General features: G+C 38.8%; 1 gene segment (V, D, J or C); it reads left to right on the top strand.

Annotated features, from left to right (window-relative positions):
* The first annotated feature begins 1,169 nt into the window (after positions 1-1,169).
* The window catches only part of LOC101998540, a 698,241-nt gene continuing 687,081 nt past the window's right edge, over positions 1,170-12,329 (top strand). Inside the window, 2 exon segments of the C gene segment in view lie at positions 1,170-1,221; positions 1,296-1,604. Of these exon segments, the coding sequence occupies positions 1,176-1,221; positions 1,296-1,604 (355 nt within the window).

Here is a 12,329-nt window from a genome sequence, read left to right as displayed (position 1 = left end):
ATGAGGAAATTATAATCACTTTTCTTTGTACGGGTTCTGTAGGATCTCTATGTACTTGTGAATAATACCACCTCTATGTGTGCATATAGCACTGATTAGATTCACTGTGTTAATGAAGAAAAGAGGTCAGGAATTCGGGAAAGAGATTAATTGGAAGGTCCCAAGTTGATCCAGAGGGACATATTTGTGGTAGATTTGATCATAATATATCATACATATATAAATAATTAAAATAAGCAAAGTCATCTTGAAAACTGAAACTATTTTCATATATGTTTATAATTTTAAATTTACTGAAAAATCTCTACTCTTTTATCACTTCCACCTGTTTTTTCACTTACTATGCTAGACAGTTTCTTTTAAATATTTTTATGTATTGGTATATGTAAACGTTTTGTCACAAGATCTAAAAACTAATAATGAAATAATCTTATAATGTCTGCATTTCTAAGTTGGTCTTTAACTAATACAGCTACCTACAGTTGCATTGAATTTCCTGAGAATGATGCCATTTCTTTATTCCCTTTAGATAAAATATTTCTTTTGTATTGCATATATAAACCCATTTTCTTGCTGGAATCACCTGTTTACAATTATATTTGTTTCTATAATTCAGTTATTAGTGAAAGTGATGTAATAAACTTTGATATACAAATGTTTTCATAGTATGTTCCCTTTTGGTCATTTAAGTCAGTTGTTATGTAACAAGGTGCAAAGGCAAATGTAAATTGTATATATCTGAAAGGAGGCTACAAATTCTGAAAATTTAGCAGGCTTTGGAATTACTAATGGCTATCATCTTCATTATCACAGTCACCTCTTATAAATCAATCTGATAACCTTGTCTCAAAGCAAAGTAACTGTTCCAGGCCTGAAATCAATTGAGATCTTGGGCCATGATGTGATTTACAGAGGGTCTGCACAGTGCTCAAGGAAGAAGTATGAGATCATTTTCCCAGAAAGGAGTAGGTTTTGAACCTCATCATCTTCCTACCTGACCCAGGTGCCCTGTACTTCCTTTTTCTCCAACTGGACTAGGTCTTTATTTAAGAAGTTCCCTGCTCATGAATATGCAAATCACACGAACTTATGGTGGTTAATACAGGGATGCACACACCATAACATCATATGATCAGTGTCCTCTCCACAGTCACTGAGCACACAAGGTCCTCACCATGGGATGGAGCTATATTGTCCTCTTCCTTTTGGCAGCAGTTACAGGTAACACTCTCCCCAACTGCAGATTTCCACACTCTCAGGTGACAATGGCATCCACTCTGCCTTTTTCTCTGTAGGTGTGAACTCACAGATCCAGCTGCTACAGTCTGGGGCTGAGCTGGTGAAGCCTGGGGCTTCAGTGAAGATGTCTTGCAAGGCTTCAGGATACCCCTTCACTAGCTACTATATGCACTGGATGAAGCAGAAGCCTGGGCAGGGACTGGAGTGGATTGGAAGGATTGATCCATCAGATGGTGAAACTAAATATGCTCAGAAGTTCCAGGGCAAGGTCACATTGACTGCAGACAAATCCTCCAGCACAGTCTACATGGAGCTCAGCAGCCTGACATCTGAAGACTCTGCAGTCTATTACTGTGCAAGACACAGTGTTGCAACCACATCCTGAGTGTGTCAGAAACCCTGGAGGAGCAGGAAGCTGCCCTTAGACTGAGATGATAGAGAGATTAGCATAATGACTTGCTGAGAAATAATCACTAGGAGTGTCCCTTTGTCTGTCAAATCAGTCTTTTAGGATTGTTGTCACCTTTTCAAAAGGACTGCTTCTAAGGAAATTATGCTGATTCAGGATGCCTCAGAGCAGGCCATAACTGGACCAGATGTTTACCAGTCACCATCTCCTTTGACATGATTCTTTTTAATAAAGCAAATAGGACAAACTGTAGCAATAAATTATGATATAAATATCTCTTAAACCTTAGGGACTAGAACTGTTTTTAGAATAGTTGGGAATAAGCTATCATCACATCAGTATAACACAAATCAACAGGATTTGTGCAAACAAAAGACAGTTTTATAGTCCAGCTTGATTTTCTACAAACAAGCAATGGCAGTTTGTTGGAAGGGGTAGCTAAAGATGTTGGGTTAGGTTCTTTAAGCTCTTCTATGAAATGAAATTGTATGACTTTAGTTATTGATACATTGTGGTCATCAATTGCTTTTGGCAGTAGCAATCAAATTTCTTACTCTTTTAGGATTAAGGTTAGAGCTGAGTGTCAAGCTGTGGAATCCTGAGGGTATAGAATCTGCTACATCGGCAAAAAATTAGGTTTCTCCATAGATAGCATTGGTGGTAGAATAATAAGATTCCAACCTGGAAATATAAGAGGCCTGGTCCTGTTCATCAGGCAGGAAAATGGATGGATCTAGAAAACATTATTTTGAGTGAGGTAACCCATACACAGAAAGACAATTAATCACATAGACTCACTCATAGGTGGTTTTTAAACATAAAGCAAAAAAAGCCAGCCTACAAACCACACTCCCAGATAATTTAGACAACTAAGAGAGACTTACATAGATCTAATCTACATGGGAAGTAGCAAGTAGAAAAAAAAACAAGTTTTCCTGAGTAAATTGGGAGCAAGGGGACCTTGGATGAGAATTGAAGGAAGGAGGGGAGAAGCAGGGATGGGAGCAGAGAAAAATGTAGAACTCAATAAATATCAATAAAAATGTATTTAAAAAATTTTTAAAATTGGGACATGCATAAATTTTCTTTCTTATATGGGCACCCTATCCATCTGATGCTTTTCTTGGAATCCTCTTTACAATTATAGACTCTAGGAATTGATCATGTTTCTAAAAATAAAAATTATCCTGTAGTGATTGACTTTCTTAAGACAAGTATATCATGTTTCACCTAAAGAAAATGTAGAACATGTCAGCAAGAGAAAGAGCAATTCTCGATGGTTACCATGATCAGCTGCTGGCTAAACTCAGGAATCTCAGATAAACTTTTCCCTCATACTCCTCATACTAAGGTTAGGGTGGACCCTTAACAGGAAAAGTGTCAGTAATTCATATGGAACTAAGTGGAAGGTGATCCAGGCTCTGTCACAGGTAAGCACTCTGAGTTTTCCAAGCCTTTCTTCTCTTCTTGAGAACTGCATAAATAAATGTAAGAAGTGATAGGCTTAAAATTTTTATCAAATTCTCTCCATTACTGCATTTCAACTTTATGTCTTCTGTTTCTCTGATCAATTGGATAATTCTATTTCTGACTACTGCACACTAAGCTCAGCCCCTCATCTAGAGCTAAGGGATGGCTTACTATGTGGACAGAGTAACTTCATCTTCACCTCTAGAAATACATCGAAGGAAGAGTTGTCCTCAAGGTTGACTTCTGTGTTAGTGGATGTGACAGCCAAATATTACTGTGAGGAGCATACAGAGGGACATCACAGTCAGGCACACAACACTCCCTGAATTGTGCTCAGGAACGACTTTGGAGCTCATTTCCAGCAGGAGGCACACAGAACACAGGAACTCATGGTCAGCCCAGGAGCAGGTTCAGAGAGTGACTAAGGAGGGTTTATTTCTTTTGGGACCTTGAGCTTCCCCCAAATATATCAGTTTCCTTTAAAAACCAACAGTACCAGGGTATGTAAAGAATCTACAATGCATTCAGGGACAGACTTTTTTTATCTGAGGGAAACAAAGAAAACAAACGTTCTCTGGGTAACCTAAGAAAAAAGGAAGAAGTGCATGCTTTACTGGTGGTAACTTTTTCTTTTACTTCATATGAAAAATACTGTCTGAAAATCTGTCTCTACACAGCTACCTTCACAACATATCTCTCCTGCACTGTTACATATTTCTACATTCAGTTACATCTCTTTTCATATGGCTACACATATTTATTTTATATACATTTTTCTTCTATATCTCTTTTCTATACAGCTTCATTTTCCTTGCCTCCACACAGTTACAAATATAAACACAGCCAAACATCTCATTTACCTCTCTCACACAATTCAGCACTTTCCACAGTTCCTAGGCACAGGTCCTATATGTAGTAGCAACTCTTTAACACAGCTCTCTCTCACACAGTTGTTCACACACACACACACACACACACACACACACACACACACACACACACCTTCTACATTATTCAATCCTCTTCATTCACTCAGTATCACTCATTCACTCTCTCACACTTCTTCCATCCTTCATCTATCACTCAGCACACACTCTCTTCACTCACATTCTGCAGCAGCTCTCACATAGCTCCACACAATCATCTCTGTCTGTCTCCATACTGCCACTGCTGCTCCTCAATGCTGCTATCTCATAGCCGAAACTCTAGACAATATTGTCACATTTTCAGGGCCCAGCCCATTCTCATACCCCATAATAATCCATGTAGTTTCTCTTAGGTCAGCAACGTCACACTGACCCATGTTTGTAGCTCTAAGTTGGTGAGGACTCCTGGACAGAAAATAGCATTTAAACATAAGACTTATCATAAACTATGAATTAGTTTGACCTTGAGTGGTAGGGAGCACATGCAGACTAAACTTTCTTCAAGCTCTGACCTTTAATCAGCAACAAAGAGCACCCAGGAAAATGACTATTTTTTTTTTTGTATTTTTTGGGGATTTTTTTCGATACAGGGTTTCTCTGTGGTTTTGGAGCCTGTCCTGGAACTAGCTCTTGTAGACCAAGCTGGCCTCAAACTCACAGAGATCTGCCTGCCTCTGCCTCCCGAGTGCTGGGATTAAAGGCATGTGCCACCATTGCCCGGCTAATGACTACTATTTTTTGTTTCTAGGGCCATCCTAATATTTGCCTCCAGATGCTACTAAACTGCTTTGAATCTGCTCTGGTGTCCAAAGCTTGCTGTCTGTGGAAAAGGCCGTCTTTGGACTGAGAACCTATGTAAGTCTGAGTACTGCAAAATATCCTAGCATTGTGTCTATCCATCAAAGTTATACAGCCTAAAGAGAATTCATCATCTTGACCAATTGCAGCTATATGCTTGCCGAATAAATGTAAAACCCATTGCCAAAGGGTCACAGAAAGAACCCCACAGCTGTTTTAGGGAAGAAATGAAGTGGCTCATGAGAGAAATTACAGAGAGCAGCAACTGTTCCACAGCTAGTAACCGCACGGCCTATCTAGGGATCATTTGTCTGGTGCAATAAACTGCTCAACACCTGCTGCACCTTCCCATGACTCCATGCATTAGACTCTGAGGAATCTTGAAGGAATCTGGAGAATTTGTTCTGATGAGAGAGAATGCAACAGTGGGAATCTCTGTTTCAATTTTTGGGATTCACACAGGAGCCCACAGGCAATCTTGGCCCAGTGACTAAATTTCAAAATCATTTCACATCTAATTTGATTCAATCTTTATAGGTGTGAACCTCAAACTCAGAGAGGATCTGAGCTCTTTTTGATGCCAGTAAATATCTGTTTTCCTTCAGGTTTCAATTTTTTATTTGACAGTTTTGTAAATGAATGTCACCTTGACTCTCACTCTCCTTTCTTATTCTGTCCCTCTTTTGTAAAAGACATTCTTTTCACCAGCAGGTCTCATTGTATGGCTCTTTTTATATGTGTCCCATTGAAATTAGTTAGAATTTTATGACTGAGTATGAGTGAGAACTTGGATAAATAGTCAAAGGCGAAATCATAAAAAGGATATATTACATAAAAATATCTATTTTCAATAAAAGTGAAAATGATAATTGATGAATGAAGCACTTTAAAATCAAATCAAATTAAACCATACTTTTTTCTTTCTTGGAAAAACATCAGGAGTAATTATTTGTGTAAAGGCCTGTACTTCCTTAGAACCTTAACTTAAATAGTCACACAAGACTCTGGAGAATTGGCTGCACATCCCAAGGACTTGTTTCCAGTGCCCAGCACACACATAGCAGCTCATAACTCTCTGTAACTTTCCTTCCCTGGTGTCCAACACCCACTTCTGGCCTTCAAAAGTTCCAAGCATGCACAAGGTTTGCTGATAAATTTGGAACACAAAATGACTTTAAAAGTAAAATAAAATAAGATATAATTTCCTTTGATAGTCTGGCTTATTGAGCAGAAGCCAGGAATCCCAGCACTCAGGAGGTGCAGGCAATGAAGATTAGCAGGTCAAGGCTAGTCTGAGTACACAACTATTTCCAGGGAATGTGTGAGAACTTTGGACCCTGTTTCAATTAAGAACAAATGGAAACCATGAGGTTTCATTAAATAATTTTACTCCCATGGTTACTTATACTGTATGACATTTTAAATTTTGTATGCAAATGGATGGAAATAGAGAAGACTATCCTGAGTGAGGTAACCCAGACCCAAAAAGATGAATATGGTTTGTACTCACTCATAGTGGATTCTAGCCATAAATAAAGGACATTGAGCCTATAATTCATGATCCTAGAGAAGCTAAATAGGAAGGTGTACCCCCCCCAAAAAAAACATATAGTTATCCTCCAGGATATTGGAAGTATACAAGATTTCCAGGCAGAAATTGAGAGCTGGGGGGTAGGAGTGGGACAGTGGTAAAGGATGATGGGGAGAGAGAAGTGAGAAGGGGAGGTAGGGGAGAGCTTGGGGGAATGGGACAGTTGGGATGGAGGAGGAGTGGATATGGGAGCAGGGAAATATATATCTTAATTAAGGGAGCCATTTGAGGATTGGCAAGAGACTGAACTCTAGAGGGGTTCCCAGGTGTCCAAGGTGATGTCCCCAGCTTTTTCCCTGAGCAGCTGAGGAGAGGGCACCTGAACTGGCCCTATACTATAGCCACTCTGATGAGTATCTTACATATCATCATAGAACCTTCATCTGGCAATGGATGGAGATAGAGACAGAGACCCACATTGGAACAGTGGACTGAGCTCCCAAGGTCCAAATGGGGAGCAGAAGGAAAGAGAACATGAGCAAGGAAGTCAGGGTCGGCAGGGGTGCACCCATCCACTGTGATGGTGGGGCCAATCTAATGGGAACTCACCAAGGCCAGCTGGACTGGGACTGATGGAGCATGTGATCACACCGGACTCTCTGAATGCAGCTGACATGGAGGGCTTACTGAGAAGCCGAGGACAAAGGCACTGGGTTTTGATTCCACTCCATGTACTGAGTTTGTGGAAACCTAGTCTGTTTGGATCCTCAACTTCCTAGACCTAGATGGAGCGGGGAGGACCTTGGATTTACCACAGGGCAGAGAACCCTGACTGCTTTTTGGACTGGATAGAGAAGGGGTGGGGGAATGGGAGAGGGGTAGGCAAATAGGAGGAGTTGATTAGGTGAAAATTTGTAATAATAATAATAAAATAAAATAAATAAAATCAACAATAGTTAGAGAGGCATTAACAACTACACAATGAATCTTTGTACAGATAAAATTTGTATTTTAATGAGCAGTTGAAAGGGACACGGTGTAAGCAGCTACTTTATTATCAATGTGCTGCTCTATAGCTTCTTGTAGATAATTTACAAATTCATAAAAGGATCTATAGCTTTTTTTTATAGTGATAAAGATGTCTTGGGAGTATTAATATCAAGAATTTTATCCCATGTTCTTGTAGCAGCTTGGCTACTTTGATTGTTTACTTCCTGAGGGCAGGCAAGCTGTTAGGCCAATGTTTGGAAATTATCTTGTCTGATAAACTGATGATAGGAATTTTGTTTTTAAGGTGTTAATGCCTTGTATATGAGAAGTAGTGGACAGACAACCATCCATCCATTACTAAAGTCATAGTCTAAACTGAGGGGTGGTGAGAATCATTTTCATATGGGCTTGTCAGGCCAAGAGTACCCTTTTATATATATTTGCCATAATATCTATTATTTCTATAGAGAAATGACCCTCAAATCATCTCTCTATAACATTTTTTGATATTAAAAAAGATTTATTTATTTTATTTAAAACATCTATTTTTTTTTCTCATTTTACATACCATTTCCAGTTACCGCTCCTTCCCCTCTTCCTGCTCCCTCCATCCACGTTCTCCATCACTCCACTCTCATCCATTCCTCAGAGAGGGTTAAGCTTCACTTGGGAAATCTTAACTTGGGGAATGAAGTCTAGCACATTGCATTGAGGCAGGACTGAATCCCTCCCCACAAAAGCCCTTCTTCCCTCCACACTCACTCTCAATTTTCTCAGAGGATCCGGTCTACTTCCCCTTCTCAGGGTAGTCTATGGATGTTTCTCTTAGTATTCTCTTTGTAACTCAACTTCTCTGGGGTCACGGATTACAGGCTTGTTATTATTTGTTTTACAACTCCTATACTTATGAGTGAGTACATTCTGTGTTAATCTTTTTGGGTCTGGTTTACCTCACTCAGGATGTTTTCTTCCACTTCTGTCCGTTTGCATGCAAATTTCTAGATGTCATTATTATTTTTACTTCTGAGTAGTACTTTACTCCATGAATGTACCACATTTTCTTTTCTTTTGTTTCCGCTTTGATCAGTTTATTACATTCTGACAATGAACGTTTGTGGAATTAACAGCTCAAGAAGAAAGCAAATTCCAGAGCAGTTTCTATCTTCTTTTAAACTTTCTTCTTTTTTGTCATACAGTTGCCTCTATTTATTTATTTTTTTATTGATTAAAACTTTCCACCTCCTCCCATCCTCTCATTTCCCTGCCCCTCCCCATACTCCCCTCCCCCTACCTCTCCAGTCCTAAGAGAAGTGAGAGTGCCCTGCCCTGTGGGAAGTCCAGGGACCTCCTCCCTCTATCCAGGTCTAGGATGGTGTGCATCCAAACAGACTAGGCTCCCAACAAGCTAGTACATGCAGTAGAATCAAAACCCAGTGACATTATCATTGGCTTCTCAGTCAGCCCTCATTGTCAGCCACATTCAGAGAGTCCAGTTTGGTCACATGCTCTTTCAGTCCCAGTTCAGCTGGCTTTGGAGAGATGGCTGAGCTGTTAAAGGCAAGGCTCACAACCACAATTTCTTTATCGATTCTTCAGTTAAGGGGCATCTAGATTGTCTCAATTTCTGGGTATTACAAATGAAAATGGCCACACAACATACCCAAATTTATGGGACACGATGAAAGCAGTGTTAAGAGGCAAGTTCATAGCACTAAATGCCTACATAATGAAGCTTGAAAAATTCCACACTAGTGAATTAACAGAACATTTGAAAAAACTTTAGAACAAAAGGAAGCAAACTCACCTAAGAGAACTAAATGGCAGAAAAAAACCAAATTGAATGCTGAAATCAACAAAATAGAAACAAAGAAAACAATACATAGAATCAATGAGACAAAGAGTTGGTTCATTGAGAAAATCAACAAAATAGACAAATGTTTATCCAAACTAACCAAAAGGCAGAGAGAGAATATCCAAATTAACAAAATCAGAAATGAAAAAGGGAACATGACAACAGACACAGAGGAAATACAGAGTGTAACATGAATGAGGCCTGTTTGTTGGGGTTTCTGTCCCGCCTGGTACCCCACAGCTGTTTAGCCCCAAAGAAAATCACACAGAGATATCTATAAGTTATAAATATGATTGTCCCATTAACTCAGGCTACATATTTGCTCTTGTAGTTTATATTAACCCTTTGTTTTTATCTACGCTAGCCACATGGTTAGGTACCTTTTTAGCAGGGCAGCTCACATCTTGCTTCTTTGGAGTCTGGGCAGGAATGGGAGGAATCAACTTCCTCCTTCCCAGAATTCTCCTGTTCTCCTTGCATCATGTCTACTTTTTGTCTGTTTTCTTTCACCTATACTTCCTGTCTGGCCAATTAGCATTTATTTAAAACATGATTGACAGAATACAGACAATTCTCTCATACCAACAGAGGATCATCAGGTCATATTTTGGAAATACGTGCTTTACAAAATTTGAAAACTTAAAGGAAATGGACAACATTCTGAATAAATATCACTTACCAAAATTAAATCAAGACCAGATATGCAAATTAAACAGACCTATAACTGCTAAAAAAACAGAAACAAAAATCAAAAGTCCCCTAACCATAAAAAAAACCGAGGAAAAGATATTTGCAGTTCAGAATTCCTACAAGACTTTCAAAAAAGAAATAATACAAATACTCCTCAAATTATTCCACAAAATAGAAACAGGAGGAACATTGCCAAATGCTTTTTATGAGGCTAAATTATCCTGATATACAAACCACAAAAAGACATTACTATAAAAGATAATTACAGAACAATCTCACTTATACAAATATACTAAATAAAATACTGGCAAATTGAATCCAGGAACACATCAGAATCATCATCCACCATGCTTAATTCAGCATCATCCCAGAGATGCAAGAATGGTTCAACATTAGAAAAGCTGTCAACGTAATCCACCATATAAACGAGCTGAAAAATAAAACCACATGATCATCTCATTAGATGTTGAAAATGCTTTTGACAAAATACAATATCCCTTCAACATATAGTTCTTGGAGACAGCAGGGATACAAGGAACATACTTAATCATAATTAGGGCAATATACAGCAAGCCAACAGCCAACATCAAACTAAATGGAAAGAAACTTCTAGCAATTCCACTGAAATCAGGAACAAGACAAGGTTGTCCACTCTCTCCATATCTATTCAATATAGTTCTTGAGGTCCTAGCTAGAGCAATAAGACACCAAAAGGAGATCAAGTGATATAAATTGGAAAAAAAAAGAAGTCAAACTCTCATTTTTTGCTGATGATATGATAGTTTACATAAATGATCCCAAAAATTCTACCAAGGAACTTCTACAACTCATAAACACTTTCACCAATATAACAGGATACAAGATTAACAAAAAGAAGTAGCCCTCCTATACACAGATGATAAATTGGCTGGGGAAGAAATCAGAGAATCAACACCCTTCACAATAGCCGAAGATAGCATAAAATATCTCATAGTTACCCTAACCAACTAAGCAGAAGACTTGTATGACAAAAGCTTTCAAACTTTGAAGAAAGAAATTGAAGAAGACACCAGAAAGTGAAAAGATATAACATGCTTTTGGGTATGCAGAATTAATGTAGTAAAAAAAAAGCAATCTACAGATTCAATACGATGCACAGCACAATCCCAGCAAAATTCTTCAAAGACTTCGAAAGAATGGTACTCAACTTCATATAGAAAAGCAAGAACCCAGGATAGCCAAAACAACCCTCTACAATAAAAAAACTTCTGGAGGCATTACAATCCCTGACTTTAAACTCTACTAGAGAGCTGCAGTACTTAAAACATCCTGGTATTGGCATAAGAACAGACAGGAGGACCAAAGGAACTAAATAGAAGACATGGATATCAATCTACACATCTCTGAACACTGATCTTTGATAAAGAAGCAAAAAAATATCAAATGGAAAAAAGAAAGTATATTTAACAAGTGGTGATGGAAGAAGGTCATTGGTTAATAAAGAAACTGCTTGGCCTGATAGGTTAGAACATAGGTGGGTAGAGTAAACAGAACAGAATGCTGGGAGGAAGAGGAAGTGGCACAGACACCATTCCTCTCCTCTCTGGAGCAGACACTATGAAGCTCAGACCCAGAATAGACTTGGGCTAGAATCTTCCTGGTAAGCACACCTTGTAGTGCTACACACATTAATAGAAATGTGCCAAGCAGATGTTACATGGATACAGTTTGTGAGTTGTTATTTTGGGGCATAAGCTAGCTAGGTGGCCGGGAGCCGGGTGGCAGGAATGAAGCCCGCAGATCCCACTACAAAGTGGTGCTGGCATAATTGGATATCAACATGTAGAAGAATGAAAATAGACCCATATCTATCACCATGTAGAAAACTCAAGTCCTTATGGATCAAAGGCCTCAACATAAAGCCAGCCACATTGAGCCTTATAGAAGATAAAGTAGAAAGTACACTTGAATGCATTGGCACAGGGAAGGACTTCATAAATATAACACCTGCAGAACAGACACAGAGCAAAACAATTAATAAATGGAACTCCCGGAAACTAAATAGCTTCCGTAAAGCAAGGGACATCATCAACAAGACAAAACTACAGCATACACAATGGGAAAAGATCTTCACTAACCCCACATCAGACAGAGGTCTGATCTTCAAAATATACAAAGAACTCAAGAAATTGGATACCAAAAGATCACATAATCCAATAAGAAATGGGAGTACGGACCTAAACAGAGAACTCTCAACAGAGGAATGTAAAATGGCTGAACGACACTTAAGGAAATGTTCAACATCCTTAGTCATCAGAGGAATGCAAACCAAAACAAATCTGAGATTCCATCTTACACCTGTAAGAATGGCCAAAATCAAAAACACTGATGACAAATTATGCTGGAGAGATAGTGGGGAAATAGGAACACTTCTGCATTGCTGGT

The sequence above is a fragment of the Microtus ochrogaster genome, chromosome 1 (assembly GCF_000317375.1).
Source record: "Microtus ochrogaster isolate Prairie Vole_2 chromosome 1, MicOch1.0, whole genome shotgun sequence".
NCBI lineage: Eukaryota > Metazoa > Chordata > Mammalia > Rodentia > Cricetidae > Microtus > Microtus ochrogaster.
Note: the sequence above shows the minus strand (reverse complement) of the source record. Positions and strands in the feature narration are given on the sequence as shown.